The 18,378-nt window shown below is 38.4% G+C and overlaps 1 protein-coding gene across 2 annotated transcripts; it reads left to right on the top strand.

Moving 5' to 3' along the window:
• The first annotated feature begins 903 nt into the window (after positions 1 to 903).
• Positions 904 to 17,172, top strand: LOC132791790 (ral guanine nucleotide dissociation stimulator-like 1). Of its 2 annotated transcripts, XM_060800867.1 has the most exons (6): positions 904 to 1,918; positions 8,522 to 9,175; positions 12,996 to 13,097; positions 13,214 to 14,101; positions 14,163 to 14,315; positions 15,003 to 17,172. In XM_060800867.1, exons 1-6 carry the CDS (start codon positions 1,916 to 1,918, stop codon positions 16,185 to 16,187), a joined length of 2,985 nt encoding a protein of 994 aa, XP_060656850.1. In that variant the 5' UTR covers positions 904 to 1,915; the 3' UTR covers positions 16,188 to 17,172. The 2 variants fall into 2 exon arrangements, with proteins under 2 accessions (XP_060656850.1, XP_060656851.1); XM_060800868.1 differs by lacking the exon at positions 8,522 to 9,175 and having other exon boundaries at positions 905 to 1,918; positions 15,003 to 17,171.
• The last annotated feature ends 1,206 nt before the right edge of the window (positions 17,173 to 18,378 follow it).

Consider the following 18,378-nt stretch of genomic DNA (forward strand, 5'->3'; position numbering starts at 1 on the left):
TCTTTTATTGTCGGCTCAAAAGACGCGACCAGGTTTTGGGCACAAAAACAAACTTGGCCAAAGAGTCCAATGTTTTTAGCCATGCGTATTTACATAATTATATCATAGAGTATCGCATACTACGCTAAAGTAGTGTGGTTATTTGGCACACACTCGAGGCGGAATGTGGAAAAATGTTGAATTTCCTTCATCACATAAATCAAACTAGATAAATAATGCTGCGACTGTCTAGACGTTTTAAGAGACCCATAAATAATCGTAAACAAAACCAATGTCAAGTTTCGTTTTTGGGGGGAATGGGCAGCGTTGTGAATGGAAAAGTCTAATTAGCAAATAAATTATTATGCTAATTAAATGGCATATCATTTATTAATTGTTTCATAATCAAACAATCATTGATATTGCACATTTAAAATATCAATTTGAAATTTCACTGAGGCATCTCTTTTTGTGAAATAATTTAAGAGCACAATGTCCACAATATTCAAATTTCCCTTTTCATTTTGCGACTGTGTGCGAGAGCGTGCTCACGTTCAAGTAAGTATATAAATAAGCGGGTGAGAGTGGGACAGCAAAGAACGTAGCAATGATTGAGAGACGTCCGTCAAAAACATAAACAGAGCGAGTGGGTGCGAAATTCCCACGACCTCAGCAAACAAAAATTACCTGAGAGCAAAGAGTGGAGGCAGATGTTGTTGTACTCTAGCCAACGTACTACGATGCACAATCAGCGACGCTGACGCCGACGCGTAGGCAGAGGTCGCTCGAACAACCCTCGTTCGTGATGTTCTAAGAGAGTGAGAGAGACGAGTGTTCGAGAACACGAGAACGAGAACAAAAGCCGAGTGCTGCTTTACGGGCAAACGGCAATGTTGGGGCTGTCACGGATCTCGTGTTCGACCTGGCCGATGAGTGCGTTTTCGACAGTTGTTGGCGGAGGTTGTCCCGTCAACCGTTCTCGGTTTCGCTACACAACGTTTTTTCCCAGTGTAAATGTACGGTGTGTGTGATACGAAAATCTTAGAAAATACCCCAATCGAAATGTGAAATTTTGTTGTACAATGTTTTCATAATTAATCTAAAGGAGAGAAGGAGAGAGAAAGAGTAAAAGCGAGAGAGAAATATCGCGTAAAATGCATATAAAATCTGTAGCAATTTGCTTGTGTTTTTTGTGTATGTAAAAAGAACGTGAAAATAAATAAATAAAAACGTGAATCGAGCAGACTTCACGCAGTTAGCGAAGAAGGCGTACAACGTGTGATAAAGTGCAGTGTAAACTAAGTACGAAAATAAGCAAAGGAATAAAAGTTGAAGTCGAAGAAAGGCAGAAGACTCGCAGACAAGCAGCAGGAAAAGCACGAAGAAGCGGAGGAGGAGACGCAAGAGGAGTGTACTTGCTTGCCAATTGAACGTAGTGCAACGAACCCGTAACGAAGACCAATCCTTCGTTAAACAAGGGTTGCACGTCTGACTGTTTTGCCGCCCAGCCACCCCCCGGGCACAGCTGACTGTCGCATCGACTGCCTCTGACTCATCCATCATCAGAGCGGTGAAGAAGCTGGCGTTTCTAAGAGACCAAAACGTAACGAAAACTCAAATCAAAGCTTCAAAACCAAAGCCAAAGCTTCTCTTATCGCAACGTTACATCAATTTCGCTTCAGCTTACGACCAAAGAAAACAACAAAAAATAACCAAAAAAGAGAAGAAAAAGAAGTAAAGGAGCTGTAAATTTTATTGATTTTGCTGTTACACACACTTCTCATTCTATCTATCGACTCCATTGAACTGCATCTGTAAAGTAAACATCACAACATCAACAGCATAGCAAAAACAATTGGACAGCGTGTATAAATTACAGAAAAACAAAAAAAAAACATCTCTACGGCATTTTCCCAAGGAAAAAAGTCAATCTCAAATGGTAAAGCGGCAAATAAAAACCCAACTTGTCTACGGAGATATGAACACAAAAGGCGCGCGCATAAAAAGTGTGTGCGAAAGGCAATAAATGCTTAAGATTGGCAAAGTCGAAGTGTGGATACACTTGCTGGAATTTGATTTATATATTTGCTTAAATTCAAAATTTAAGAATATTAAAAATATTCTTAAGATATATTCTCGATGAAAACAAGGAGTGTGTTAAATACTTACTGCAATTTAAAAGTTCAGAAAACATAAATATTAAAAAATTTTTAAGATACATTTAAAGATTGTGTAGTAAATATTTAATTGTAAAAGCTCAGCACTGGAAATATTAAAAAATTTTGATATATTTCAAATAATAAGTATAGTAAATACTGTAAATCAAATTCCAACAACAGGCCACAAGCTAGTATATCATTATTCCTAATATACTACGTTTTGTAGCTGGCGTTCTGTTTGTTGTGGTTATCGGAGTTGTTGTTGGGAAACCCAACCCACCACAAAAATGCCAGCAACAACTACTCACTACACTCATTTGGAACCTACGCCAATATTATGCGCACTTTTTTTGTGTGATGTTTTTCCAAGCTCCAGACCCCTGAAACCCCATTAACCTAAACCCATCCCAACTTGGATCGGCGTGTGTTTTGTACTTGATTTTGATGGCATTTCGGACAGACTATTTATGGCCCATACATACGATTACTAGACACATTACTACGATTTTCTTTCTTTGAGTTGTTGTTTGCTGCGTGTCTCACAGAAAATGTCAACAACAATTATGTGTAAACACATGAAACTATAGACATAGCCAGTGGCATGGAAAATTAAGCTCCCTCCCCATTCAGTGGTAATCAATGTTAAGTATTTACACTTGAGAGGACTTTCGAGTGGGCCCAATAAGATTCCCAAGGTCTTTGTGAGGCATAAAAATAAATCATTGAGAGTTGCACGTGGGAGGAAACTTTACACTGCAAAAAAAAAGACTCCTAAAATCAAGATTATGGTTTAGTACTAAGAATTTTGGTCTCCAAGAACATGTAAATCTTAATGTTAGAAAACACATCTTGATGTAAAGAACATTTGATCCATGAACGAAAACACTCAAACCTATATAAAAACTTTATAGGAATTTCGATGGATAACAAAATTTTTTAATTTTTTTTTTATTTACTATAAGTCTAATATTTTTGGTGTTATTTTGAGAATTTGACAATTTTTCAGTCTAAAGTTCATAGTTTTATGAGGTTGTACTTAGATTGGTCTTATTTTAAGAACACAATTTTTAAGACGAATATTCTTGATTATGGAAATTAGGTTTTTTTTTTTTCAGTGTACGCAAAAATATCTGTATAATGTTATGCTCACCCAGAATATTTAATCTTATGTGTAGAATCGTGGTTGATCTTTAACACTTTTCTTGTCTGATTTGACATTCATTTGGCGTAGCTGGCAGAAAAATGTTACACTCAATTGTATATTTATATTGCATCATTTTCATTCATCATTCACAAGATTCCCAGAGCATTTATCAGCAAAATCTAAGCGAGTTACATTTGTGTGTGAATGATAATAGGTTTCTCAAGCCCATTCATTGAGCTGTGAGCCAAACAAAGAATGCATAAATATAATTTACGACTCTGAACACACCTCTAGTTTGTATATACTATATGTGTACTATATGTTTATTTATGTTTGTATGTAATTTACAACAAAAGTTTTGCTGCTGCTTTCATTTCTTGTTATGCTTATTGCCTGAAGCTCTAATTCAAGTTGATATTTTTATATCCGCTGTTTGTTATGCCACTGCGAGCATCTGAGTATCTGAGTATATATCATTTCTCTGCTGCACAGCGGATGTGGTTTGATAATAGCCTCTGCCAGAGAGAGAGAGATGGCACTACCTACCGTCAAAGACAGAGAGGGGGCGAGTGCAGTCAGTTGTAACTGACGAAACGAATGGACACGGGACACTTTCGTTCGTTGTTGTTGTTGTTCACTCATTTAGTCAGTCAGTCAAACATGAGACATGTGCAACGTTTTAGTTGTATTCACATACTCTAACTGAGCATTGGGATTAATGCTTTTATTAATATGTTTTGCCAACCAAGAAGCGATAAGGCAATTATATACTTAATCAACACAACATTCTGAGTCAATATTCGTTGTATGTAAATCACACACTCTGCTTTGAAGTTATTGTCATGAAACTTATGCCAGCTCACGACTGTTTGAAATACTCATTAATTATTATACCCGCTACCCATAGAGTAGAAGGGTATTCTAAGTAAGAGTAAGAGGTATCTCCGATCGTATAAAGTATATAGTATATATTCTGTCTGTCTGTCCGTCTATTCCTATGACCACCTAGAAGTTAAGGAGATATAATTTTTCGACATCATTTGTTATGTTTGCACAGATCAAGTTTGTTTTAAATTTTTGCACGCCCACTTCCGCATAAACAATAATAACTATAGTCTTTGTAATTCCTGAAAATTTGGTTGCGATCCGATACAAATTGTCTAAGTTATTAAAGAAATACTTTTGTATAACCAAAAACGCTTTCCTTTTAGTTGCTTTGGCTGACATGCTGGTATATTTTACACTTTATAGTATATCTTGAATGTAGTACCACATCAATATACCGTTTGGCATATTTTTAAGTATTCTTGTGGTATTATTTATCTATATTTTAACAATAATACCGCAATATTTTGCTTTTATACAAAATGGGTACCGGGTATCTCAAAGTCGAGATCACTCGACTGTAGTTTTCTTGTTATATTATTGCTTGAGATATATTTCGAGTGCACTTCTGAAAGCGTATTTAATTTGCAGCGTGTCGCAGCTAGATTTTTCTTTGCTTTGCTTCCTATAGTTTTCAATTTCAATTTTCAATTTTGTTTTGTGCTTTTGCATTGTTTTGTGCTGTTTATCAATGCAAGAGACAAGAGCCAAGAGCCAAGAGCTCGTCACAGGGCACTGCGGGTCGTATCGTTATAAATAGAGCGGAGAGAGAGAGAGAGAGCGAGAATCTCCCCTCATCGACATCGACATCGATTGTTCGCTTTGATGTTCGTTAGTTAGTTAGACCGAGGGGGTGGCTCATGTTGTAGGTGTTTTTTTCTGCTGTCGTGCTATTTTTTGCAACATCTTTTGCATTTGCGTCGCAGCCATGTCAATTAAGCCACATCAGCTGCCCACACACACCGCCAACAACAACAGCACACACACACAGCAGGCCATTAGCCATAAAACCGCGCAAAGGTCAAATCCCACAGATCTATATATAGACATAAAACTCATGCAAAGTGCCTCGTCATCAGCATCCTCATTCCCCCATCATCATCATTTGACACAATTCGACTTTATTTCATTATAATTGTCGCAAAAAATAACACACACAAAGTTACTTTAAGAATATTTGACAATTCGCATAGAAAATTATATAATTCGAGTAGTATTCATTTTGTATAAATTTATAATTGGCACCCGCACACCTTTTTTTTTTGTGTGTGTTATTATTTGGACAATTTCGTATTTATTTTCTGTTCGGATGAATCATTTCTCGTAAACTGAAACTTTGCGTTTTTTCCGCCATTTGATTCACAATTTTGTTTTTGTTCTGTATGCTAAACGAGTTGAGTTGATTCAAGTCTCGGTCAGCTGAATCGAGAAGTGTTCCAACGGGGCTCGACTCGCACTCGATTTGCATTATTACCGAGTAATAATAAACTCGAATGAGTGAGTGCAATGTATGTGCATATTGATAGGAGGGGGGCAACTCATGTGTTATTCCTATGGAACTGGATCTAGGTCTGGGCTATAATTACGCATATATATGTAGTATATATATTCAGCTTGATAGTGTCAATCAGACATTGTTACACATCAGCATAATCAAAGGCATAATTCAGGTGCAGGCACCAAATGGTACACAGAAATCGACTGAATAGTTAATTAGAAATACCAACGACAGGTGACTTGTTGTTGTATACAGTTGACCTCAATGCAGGTTGATAAGTTCTCAATGTGTCAGCTGAAGGGAGAGTCATTCAGTCTGTGTGTGTGTGTGTGTGTGTTGTTCTGTTTTATGCTGTCCTGTCATAATGGGAACAACAACTTGCCATGTCACTGCAGCTTGTCAGCTTCTGTTTGCGGTCTGCTCTGTTTCAGTTCAGTCTGCTTATCAGTGCTGACTTCCTAGCCTAGTTATACCCTGTGACCATTAACAATGACTATAATGGGCGCCGAGTTATGTGACAGGCATGAAGAACATGTGCTTAGTCTAGTTATTTAGGCTAACTTCCGGGTTATGAACTATTTGATTGTAGATGCTGTGGATGAAACATTTGTAATGACAAATTTATGCCACTCTATAAAATAGAAATAAATGTAACGCATTTAAAAACTATTTTAATAGAATTCTTAACAAGAAAGTTTTATATAAAACTCTAACTATAAATTTCTTAACTTATAATAACCTGAAAAGTTATTTTAATAGCAACTTGAGTATTTCAGAGATCATACAAAAACAATGCCGTATTATTTTTAAAATATACCAAATAATATAATACAAAAATATGAAAATACATATATCAAAGACTATGTTTGGTATATTGATATAGTACAACATTCAAAATATACCACATATTTAATAATATACCAAATTGCCAGCCAAAGCAGATAGGACCCTATTGCAAATGGCGCCTAAAACTTGATCCATATGCAAAAATAACAAGTGCTGTCGAAACAAAAGTAATATATGTATATATCTATATCTTATATTCTCTGAGATATTTGTGGGTGTTCATACGTACAGACAGACGGACATAAATCGATCGACTCGGCTGATCAAGAATATATACTTTATTTGGTCGGAGATGACTCCTTACATACATTTATTTCTAGCATATTTATACTGGGTATAAACACAAAAGAAATCTTTTAAATATAGTGAAGTTTTAAAAATAGTAAAGACTTCAATAAGATTGTGGCTTTAAATATATAATTTTAATCGCATTATAACCACAAGAGGTAAAAGAATTAATTCATAATTCATAATTCGTCATGCGCAATCATGCCATACTTTCTATACTTAATGCAGGATATCTTCAAGTCGTGTAACTTTCCTGACATTTTACTGCGTTGTTCTGCCCATTTAGCTATTTTTAGAACATGTCCATTAGTACCTTTAGTGCACTTGCTTCTATCAATTCAATTGTATTTGTTCAAAGTAAATTTCCATGATTAATATATGTGAAATATTATGAGGTCTTTCGTTACAACCCTATCGATGGGGTTGCGACTCGTTTTTCGTTTGCTCCAATTCAGCAGCTGAGTTTTTGGGGTCGCCTTTTTGTCATGCCTCTCAGCGCATGCCGGAACGTGTCTGATTAACTGGCAATTTTTATATATTTTATTGTGCGCGATTTAATTTTATTATGACTGAGTGAGTGTGTGTGTGTGTGGTTACGCTTAATGCGTTTATTTTGGGATGCTGTGAGGAAGTCGGAGTGATTTCAGCGTTTGTTTCTTGCCGCCAAATGGGGCACGTTTCATATTAAAGCTCCCCGTCTCGCTTCCTTTCTCTTGTTTGAAGAGCAACCCCAAAAACATAGCACGCACGACTTGGGTTTTGACCTGCTGATCTGTTTACGCAGATAACTGGTCAGCGCATGTGACATTTTCTGCTGAAAGTGTGGCTATTAAGAGAAACAAGTTATAGTGTGTATAATTTGTATCTCTCTGGAAATTGTTGGCCTAAATTTATGGCCAAATGCGACATGAAATGGGCTGTCACCATGCCATAAGCGCATCACATTTTCCGGCATGAATGCCACAAATAAAGTAGCAAATAATACAAACCGAATTGCAAATGCACTTTTCCCTGAAATTAGTTTGTGGTTTTATGCTAAACTAATAAACTTTTGCAACGACAATTTCAAAAAGCAAACAACTTTCTCCTTTCGCTGAATGGGCGTGAAAAAAAATAGCGAAACAACTTCCTGGAAAAGTTGCGTTGCACGTTTTGGGGCGAAAACCTTGTGTTGTTGTTTATGAATGGCAACAACAGGGGCAATGAAAATTTCGTTAAACAAAGGCGAAGCATAAAATTGTTGCTTGACTATAATTGCAGTTTGGGGAAGCGAAAGCATTTAACCAAATATGGAGAAGGTGGCGAGTGAGTCGCTTGAGACGCCACTTGAGTTGTCAAAAAAACGTCGATTGTTTTGTCGACACACATGAATCGACCAGAAGCCGGAGACGTTGTCATCGTTGACGCAGCTGTGCGTAAGTGTGTGTGTGTGTGTGACGATGTCTAAGCTAAATTGTAGCCAAGGTCAGGGGCGAGCAGCAACACGGGCTACAGCACACAAGCCCTAGGCATTGTTGCAGACTCTCGAACTCGTTGATTTTTCGGCACTCAAGTGCGTCTCTGTCTGTGTGCTCAATGAATGAAATGAATTGAATGTGAATGAACTCGTTTCACGGCTAGTTGAATGCCATCCAATGCCAATCAATGTAGCAAGATCAAGTACAAAACGCAGTCGTCACTCGCTCTCGTGACAAACATTGACTCAGCGAATAACATTTACAGAATTTCACAAGCCAAGCGAACTGTAATTGCCAACACAGCCATCATCACCACCACCAGCAGCATCAGCAGCAGCAGCAGCATCAACATCAACAGCAGAAGCAGCATCCGACGTTGATCAAGAGTCACACTTGTGCCTATCAGTTGCAGGATTTGGCTGGCTACAATCGTGCGCTGATGCCACCGCTGGACAACACAGACTTTAGCAGCACGTGGCGACATGTCAACAACAACAAAACAACCACGCCCTGCGCCTACCATCAACAACAACAACAGCAGCAGCAGCTGCAGCAGTCGCCACATTGGGCAAAGGCAAAGCCAAAGCTGCAATATCATCATCACACGTGTCCGCGACAAAAGAAATCGTCCATAGTCACGCCCACAACGACGCCATGCTCAACGCCCACCTCGACATTGGGCCGGCAGCAGCAGCGACGCTCACGTTCCACATCAGCGACGGCGACGGCAGGCAATAAGCAGCGTCGCAATAGCTCATATCATTCCTATGATGACTTGGATGCAACGTCGGCGGTGATCAATGCCGAGCGCAAAGTTGTTGCCAGCCTCAAGTATCTGTGCGCTTGCACGGGCGCCACGCTGCGCAATTTATCGAAAAAGACGAAAGATTTGCATGCCAAGAACTATACGTACACCAAGGTAAATTGCCAAATGGCAAATTAGAATGCATGCAAATTATATTCAATTTGTTTGTTTGTACCCGGCCATTAATATGCAAACATATACATACATATATATTTGTTATTTGGTGATTTGTGTTTTGTTCTGTTTACCTTTTACCTTTTGGGCGCAGCTGTGTCAGCCGTCGACGTCGTTTTTGACGGCGGTGACGTCGCCATCTTTGTTTATTTTATTTGCAGCTCAAAGTCAATCGATAACACATGCTTATCGATAGAGCGCAAGCTTATCGTTGTTGTGCCCTTATTCAGTGTTGTAAAACGTCGGTTGTTATTTGCCTAATTAACGCCTATTTGATTTCATAAATAGTGCCAATTAGTTGTGGCGTTAGTTTTGCACTTTTTTTTAAATAAAAATTGCGCATTTTTGACGCAAATGAAACCGAACTGAGCTGCCAGAGTGCGTCATTAATTAAACAACAAAACAAATGTAGCTAACAGCCGGCAGCAGCATTTAAGCATCGGTAGCAACAACAACAACTACAAAATACCAAATAAATAACAAATAAATTAAATAAATACATGCACACGCAACACATACACAACATCAACACCAGAAGCAGCGAAATTTCTTTTTTTTTTTTGGCTGCCGCTGAGAAAATAAAAAGTCAAGCGACTTGGCTGATCTTTTGCCGTGAATTGATTAAAAGTTGCCTTCATATTCTCTCTATACATACGACGATGTATTTATTTATTTGGGGAAGTAGATTCAGATGTAGATCTGTGTGTGTGTGTGTGTATGTGAAGATCAACCACCCGAAGAAAACAGCGCACAATTAGAGGCTAAAAGTACGGCAGCAATTAGATAAAAACAATTGCCATTTGTTTTCGTTGCTTTTATTTTGTTTCGTGTATACATATATGTACTTTTTTTTTTTGTTTTATGTATTTTGCAGGAAGCAGCTGTTGTTATTTTTCTTCTTGTACATTTTCGCTTAATATAGGTATTAATTTAATTTCCAGCAATTCGCGCGATTTGCTTCTTTACGAAAGTAACTGCAAATGTGCCTACAAATATATTAGTTTCAAGTACTATTTCAACATGATGCTACAAAAATTTAAGAAAGAGGCAAAAAAACTTGGCAAGGCCATTTTCGAGAAAAAGGAAAAAACTTTCAGCTGTTTACAACTATCTCTCAATCAAATTTATGCACAATTACACACCGAAAATAAAAGAAAGGGAGCGAGAGAAAGACGAGTGTGCTTTGCTGTAGTGTTAATACCCTGCACATAATCAAGAAATTATCTCACATAATTTTTCCGTTAATCATTTACTTCCTGTAATTAAAAGTCACTTAGTAACTAAACAGATTCTTGTGTATTTCTTATCACATTAAAGCGCTCCGATTATGAATAAATATACTCGTATAGTATATGTAGTATGTGTTTTGAATCGAGATTGCGTGAGCGAATTTGTTAGACCCTTTTTCTTTCGTTTTTGTTTGTGATTTGTGAGGGTATTGAAAGAAACATAAAACAATTTGCGCCGACCACTTAACGCCCAAATGTTTTCGTTGTTGTCTTCTTTACGAAATACTCGAGAAACAGTCCACGAAACTTTACGAAATGGGGCCAGACCTCAGACGCCCAGCACCCGGCACACAAAAAGTAAACTAAACATTTAAATACAGCATTTGTTGTGCCTCCGCCGTCTTCTAGTTGTTGTTTCGCATTTGTTCGTGTAATTAAAGCGCATGCGGGCAATTAATTGGTCGAACATGAACTTCGTGTAAGTCCCGCGATCTCTGTTAGCATTATGTCCAGATCTGCTGCATGTACAAACATGTATATGTATATATGTTGCTACTATATATGTATGTATGTATGTAGTAGCTTGCCATGTTTATGTTTTGCGTATTTGGGGTCTTCTCTTGGGGTCAACTCGAGTAAGTGGCGTTGTCATCGCTGACTGGGCAAATCTCTTTTTTATATGCGTATTTATAAATCGAGGGAGGGACGCAGCCAGCCTTTAATTTGTTTGTGGCTTTACATACTCACACACTTACACTCTCAGTTGTAGATTGCGTGATTTTGCTTTTGTTGTTCATTTTATTCACCAGTTTTCTTCAAGCTTATTCATTCACGCTTCCACTAAATTCATTACTTTTATTCGTTTCAATTTTTTTAAGGCAAAACATTTGTTTACATGTGTGTGTGTGTGTCGATGCGTGTGCTTCATTTACATAGTTTTACATATAAACAAAGGCATTTGTTAAGCATGTTTTCACAATTAGAATTCGTTTTATGCTTTTGTTGATTAAGCGCAAATATTTAAGCTATTTCTGATCCACATACACACACAAAACATCGCATATTTCTGGGCTGGGCGATGCGCTGAGTAAAGCTCATAAATATTTATGTCAATTTATTGGCCATGTAATTGACGAACTGACATTGCAAACTCAATTTTTCATACGTTCATCATGCTTCAAGCTAAATTCATGCTCGCTCAGTATGATTTTGCGGAAATATTCAAAAGCGGCAATTTTAAAACAGGAAGCGCTTCGGCACTCATTAATATAGCAATGCTTATTTCATTTATTAATTAAATTATTTACATGAGCGTGTTCGTTATTCTTAAAGCTTGAGTAATTTATAGAAGAATATTTTATTAAGAAGAGAAGTTGGATATCTTTTTGATATCTATTTCTTTATGTTCTAAAATTTGAAAAAATAATATTTGTTTCGTAAAAGAGAATAATTCTATGAGTGTCATCAATTCCTAAAAGTTTAAATTAAAAAAAAACCTGTTTAGCTTTATAAAGATTGTATAAAATATAAAATAAGGATTGATTAAGTTACGAAAAAGACTAAATTTGGAATCGAATGAGACAACTCTTTCCATAGAATTATGACGATAAATTGAACTTTGATTGTCCGAAAATATCCGGAATTCTGAAGAAAAGGCAATCCCAGCAGCAGATATACAAATGTGATTCACCAAAGATTAAAAATAAACATTATCTTAATTCCTCTTTTCAAGAATATAAAGTAAATATATAATTCTACATATTAATTAAGATATTCGAGAAAAAAGACTTGTAAAATTGCGAGCAAAGCTTAGCAGAGTTAAGATCACCACAAAACAAGCTCTATAAAACATGTAAACACTTTAAAAATCTATAAAAAAAATGGCAAAAATTTGTAATCAATTCTTCCTAATTGAATTCCGATGAAAAAAATGAAAGAATTCTTGAAAATATAAACATAGTATAGTATAGTATGTTAATGCTTTTGATGGCTCGTCGTAGGCTTTGCGAAACTTAGTCGCATTGGCCAATTAGATAGATATTTATGAAGCAATTAAAATACCAACTAGAGCAACTGCATGAAATGGACGGGAACAAATGTGTTTTAGTCGAAATATTGGCAAAACAAATTCGACGGGAAATGAAAATGGAAAATGGTATATGGAAATGTCCGCCAGTTTCCATCACAACAAAAAGTCGAAAAGGCGAAAATAAATACTTACAAAAATAATTTTTGGACAACGGGGAATTCATTTTGGTTGCCTTCAAGACATATTGTTTATATTGAGAAATATTTAAAAATTTGCGTGTTCGTATTAAGAGAAATAATGAATTAAAAATAGTCGGAAATTGTTGCTAAAATTAGCCAAATGATTAATTGTGGCAATGAATTGAATCAATTTCGATACAAACACATAAACACACTCATAGAAAGAGAGAGATGTATATAGAACATAAATATAATTTCAATTATTGAATGAAGGCAGTCAGCACTTTTGCTAATTTGACATTTTGATTGCTTTTCCTTTTTAGCCCACGTGGCGCCTTTGGGGCGAGGAGCACGAGAAGAATGCAATTTTCACGGTCTATCTGAAGAAGGTGCGCTACCATCGACCCACGCCCACGGCGAGCAATGTAAGTTATCAGCTGCATCGTTGGAGCAGTCCCAAAAGCAATTACTTACCTCGATAGCCTTGGCAATTGCCTGCCACATTTTTCAACACACACACACACATTCTCACATTTTGCAGCAGGACTCGGACGATGAAATTTCACACTTGGAATGGGAAACGGTGCGAGTGCGCTTCGTGAAGGCAGCCACCTTGGCCCGCTTGGTCGAGGCATTGGCCACCGACGATGGCGAGCTGGAGTCCACGTTTATCAATGTATTCCTCTCCACATATCGCACCTTCTCCACGCCCAAGCAAGTGCTTAGTCTGCTGACGCAACGCTACGATGCGCTGCACGAGAAGCACGCCGAGGAGCTGGAGTTGGCCCAACAGAATGGCACCTCGGAGGATCAGAGCTACGACTCGCCTGCGTCCATACACGAGCAGCACAAGAAAACTCTAGTCTCGGCGCTGCATGTGTGGCTCGATGGTTTTCCCGAGGACTGGCATGAGGATAATCTGCAGCAGATTCTGGCATTCGCCGGCAAGCGGCTCAAACGCTCCGATCTGCATATCAAGGTGCTGAATCGTCTGGAACGTTTGCTACGCCAACAGGTCTATGGCGGGGGAGGTGGAGGAGGTGGCGCCACAAATAATGTGGAGAGCACGCCGCTGCCCTGGCTGGCGGCGCAAGCTGGCCAACAGTTTATGATGCATACGCCGTGTGGTTCCACCTACGATCTTAGCGAACAGTTCAGCGGCATGTACCTGGCGCCCATCTACCGGGGACCCACACACTTTATGCAGGCCTTTCGCTTTCCCCACGTCCCCGTCCGACACTTTGCCGAGCAGCTGACCCGCATGGACACGGAGCTCTTCAAGCGCCTGATACCGCATCAGTGTCTGGGACACACGTGGGCGCGAAGGGACAGCGGTGGCTCCGAGACTGTGGTGGCCACAATTAATCAGTTTAATGCTGTGCTGTTCCGCGTGGTCTCCAGCATACTCATCGATCGACTGAAGCCACAGGTAAGTTGTTTAAGAAAGATACTTTTATTTAACTAAAGTTAATGCTTCGTTTGATTTGCAGGATCGCGCCTTGAACATATCTCGCTGGATTGATATTGCCCAGGAGCTGCGTATGCTCAAGAACTTCAGTTCCCTCAAGGCCATCATCTCGGCACTCAACTCCAACTCTATTTACAGACTGTCCAAAGTGTGGGAGTTTTTGCCCAAAGAGCGCGTAAGTTGTTAAGGGAAATGCCTTTTAAACCCTTTTAATTGAAAGTGAAAAAGGGTCTATTAGTTTCTCATAAAGTAAAGTTTAAGGATTTTAAAATCAAATAACTGGATAAGGATTTGTTAGGATAATCAAATTTTGAAGTGATTAAAATAAAAGTTTTTGATCTTCAGGATGTTTTGTTTGATATTAGAAGAAATAAAAGCATGCATTTCCATTTTTTCCTATTTAATATTATAAATTATGTGCACATCTCCGTTTTAAACTTGTTCTTGTCTCTGGCTGAACTCTCGAGAAGAAGTTAATAATCTGATTATGCTGTTTTGCTTTTTATAAAAATGTAATTTTAGCCAGACAAAGTTGAAGCATAATTTGCAACATTAAATAGGTGAAAGAATATTTTGGAATGCAAGTCTAAAAGTATGTTTAACATTAAATGCATTAAAATAGCTGGGAGTACGAGAAGACTATTAAAAATTAGGTAACATTTTAAATTCCTTTATTTCATATTATAATATCACCATATACAATTTATGTACACAAAGAGTATGATTATTATTAAACGATCGTAGATCAAATCTATTGGATAGTTGAAGGGATGATTAGAATTATATTCGATTCATCAGATCCAATTTAATCATTTTTAATCCTTTTCAAAAATACTTACTAATTTTCCCAAACCTCTTTCAGATGGAAATCTTTACGGAGCTGGCGCGCATCTGTTCCGAGGACAACAATGCGTGGACACTGCGTGAGGTGCTGAAGCGTGAGGGAACTGCCAAGAATCCGGATCCAGCCGGCGATCAAACCGATCGCCATCTGCAGAAGCTCATACAGAACCTGGGCACACAGACATCGCATGGGACCATTCCCTATCTGGGGACATTTCTCACCGATCTAACCATGATACACACCGCCAATCCGGATTACCTCACCGAGGATAAGCTCATCAATTTCGACAAGAAGCGCAAGGAGTTCGAGGTGCTGGCACAGATCAAGCTGCTCCAGGGCGCCGCCAACACGTACAATCTGCACGAGGATGCGCTCTTCGATCATTGGTTCGGTTCGATGCCGTTGCTCGACGAGCGTCAGGCATTTGCCCTCAGTTGCCAGCTGGAGCCGCCGCCACCGGCGCCTCGGAAATCGGTGGCCAGCACGAATACATCGTTGACGAATACGACGGCCTCATCGACAGCCTCCATCATGGGCAGCGCCGGTGGACATGGGCATCGCAAGACTGACTCCATACACTCCAATTCGAGCAGCGGAGCTGGCTCACAGTTCTACTGTGAGCTGAACAGCAGCAACAGCTCGAGGCACAATTCGCTCGATCGCGATGCACATCACGCTTCGCTCATGTCCGCCTCCAGCAGCACCTCCAATCTGTCCATGGACTCGAGTAACTCCGGCGGTCGTCAGTCGGCTCACAGCAAGCTCACGCACTCGCAGTCCCTGGGCAATGGACTGAAGAATGCTGCCTTGAGCAATGGCACCTCGAATGGAGGATCCCCGCATACACACATCAATGCTCAGCTGGTGCAGCCGGCTGGCGTGACGACGCAATCGGCGCCAGACTTTTATATCATACGTGTGACGTATGAGACGGATAATATTGAGCTGGACGGGATTGTGCTGTACAAGAGCATTATGCTGGGGAATAACGAACGGACGCCGCAGGTGATTAGGAATGCCATGCTGAAGCTGGGACTGGAGGATGATCCCGATCGATATACATTGGCCCAGGTGCTGCCCGACAAGGAGCTGGTCATGCCGAAGACGGCGAATGTCTACTATGCGGTCAACACGAATTACAATCTCAATTTTATACTGCGACCACGCAAGGATGATGCTGGAGGCGTTGGCGGAGCTAGCTAGTCCGCAGCTGTGCCCCTATCCCAGTTGTGGTGCTTGGGATACGAGGGCGAGGAATGAATGAATGCAGCATATATACATATATATATATATATATTATATATAGAGCAACACGATTCGCACATGACAACAACAACTACAAATCTTTAGTTGATACGATTTATGTATTAAAATAATTATTTATTACCTGCATCGAGAAAAGTTGATGAAAGAGATCCGTCAATTAGCTTATCACTTTTGTAATCTCCATTTCCCCTTTAATTGCTCCACTGAGTTTTTGGAATTGTATATCCAGGACACATATTCGGATGATTATCCTGTATATGTTACTAATTGTATTATTGTAGACTCGAAAACTGGAATAATTGCTGATATTTATAAATGATATACTTTTTACTGATACGATATACATACGTATATAATTATTATGATTATTAAGCGATTGATATTCAAAATGTGGTACAATAATTTTGAGGTTAGAATCGATATTATGTTAGATTAAAGATTAAAGAGGAACCAAACGACGATGACGATGACGATGACTCGACTCGCGTTGTCTCCACGAAACATGTATGTACTTTATTAAGCCAGCCCACAAAAACCAACAAAAACATCAGTTTTATATATATATACTTATATACAATATGTTTATATGTATATGTATATGTATATGTATTATATAGATGTTTTATTGCTGTACTTGTACACGTGTATTGTGAATCGAACAATACGAGTTGTAACTAATTATTTAGTGTGGGTTGCATTACATTTTTTATAGGCTCTCTACACTTTACACTTAGGTAAGATATTGTACGATGTGTTTTTGTATATTTAAGCAGTACAGTACAATTACCAGAATTATACATATGTATATCCAAAACCTACAAATAGGAGAAAGCGCATATTTAATATGAGAGAATCGGAGATAGAGCTATTATTAAATACGAAATGAAGTAAAATACATTTAATACAAAATGTGTGTAAATATAAAAACGAAACGAAATGTCTTTTATTTAATCGGTGGCGAAGTTCAATTTTAAAAAGGTAATTATCCTATAAATAGATCTAACAATCATTGTGTATTTCCGATACCATAAATACTGTTATTGTGAGGGAATTCCAAAAGATGTGATTATCAGACGATGCTGATTATTAAGCAATTTAAGACCAGGAAGTTAGTTAATCAGATCAGTCAATACAAATTTAATGGTTGTTGATAAGCTATCACGATTGCTGGTTTAAAAAAGGTTGTTTGATATTGCAATTTTATAGTCATATGCCAATTAAACTGTTTAGGAATTAATTCAGTTGAGAGGGTAGAGGAATCATGAAGATACCATATTAATGGGAGATGGTTTACTTTAATCCAGATATATCCTGATAAACTTATAACTGATAAATATGTTTTAGTGTTCTAAAGTTCTTGTCGAAAATTGGAATTGGACAAAACCTGCATATGAATTGCTGAATAACTTAAATCTTTTTCGTCTTGATAAACAACCCATAAAGAAAACACACGAATTAGTGCGTGATAATACGAGTTGATATCAAAATATAATTGATGCAGTGCTATCAGTTGCCTTATGGAGCTTATAATGGCTGGCTAAGTAACCTATCCGTACCTTTTGGTCTTTGAATTGGTTTATTTTGGGATTATAACTAAATTGGGTGATTCATTTAACGCGTTGCGTTTGAAAACGTAAACAAATTTCTAGGCTTATGTTGAAGAGGGTCGCTCAAAAACAAGTCCAAGCTGAAGCCCAAGCCCCATTGCCTACCACATCATCTACCTTTTTAATATCAGCAATGTCATCTGTCCGTTGGCAGAGCTTGAAACCCTTTCAGCGAGCACAGCGAGAAGTGAGGAGAGATAGAGACAGAAAGAGATGGGTAGTGAGGAAGATGGCGACAAATCCCAGGGATGCTAGAATTCAAGTTAACGGGTCAGCACATCTCATTACATTTGCCAAACGACAGGGCAACTAACGTCAAGACAGTAAAAGTAAAAGTTAAATAAATTACTTTTTGGAATTCGAGTGAGTTTGTTTTTTTCGTTGTCGTTGTTGATGTCGTTATCGTTGGGGTTAGATGAAAACAAGTTACACCTAAAAAGTTCCATTGAAAGAGCGAGAAAAACAAAAATCAAGTCGTTGTCCTCGTTTTTGCTAGCTTCGAGTCGTAATTTGGTCCTCAC

This window comes from Drosophila nasuta, chromosome 3, assembly GCF_023558535.2.
Source record: "Drosophila nasuta strain 15112-1781.00 chromosome 3, ASM2355853v1, whole genome shotgun sequence".
Classification (NCBI taxonomy): Eukaryota; Metazoa; Arthropoda; class Insecta; order Diptera; family Drosophilidae; genus Drosophila; species Drosophila nasuta.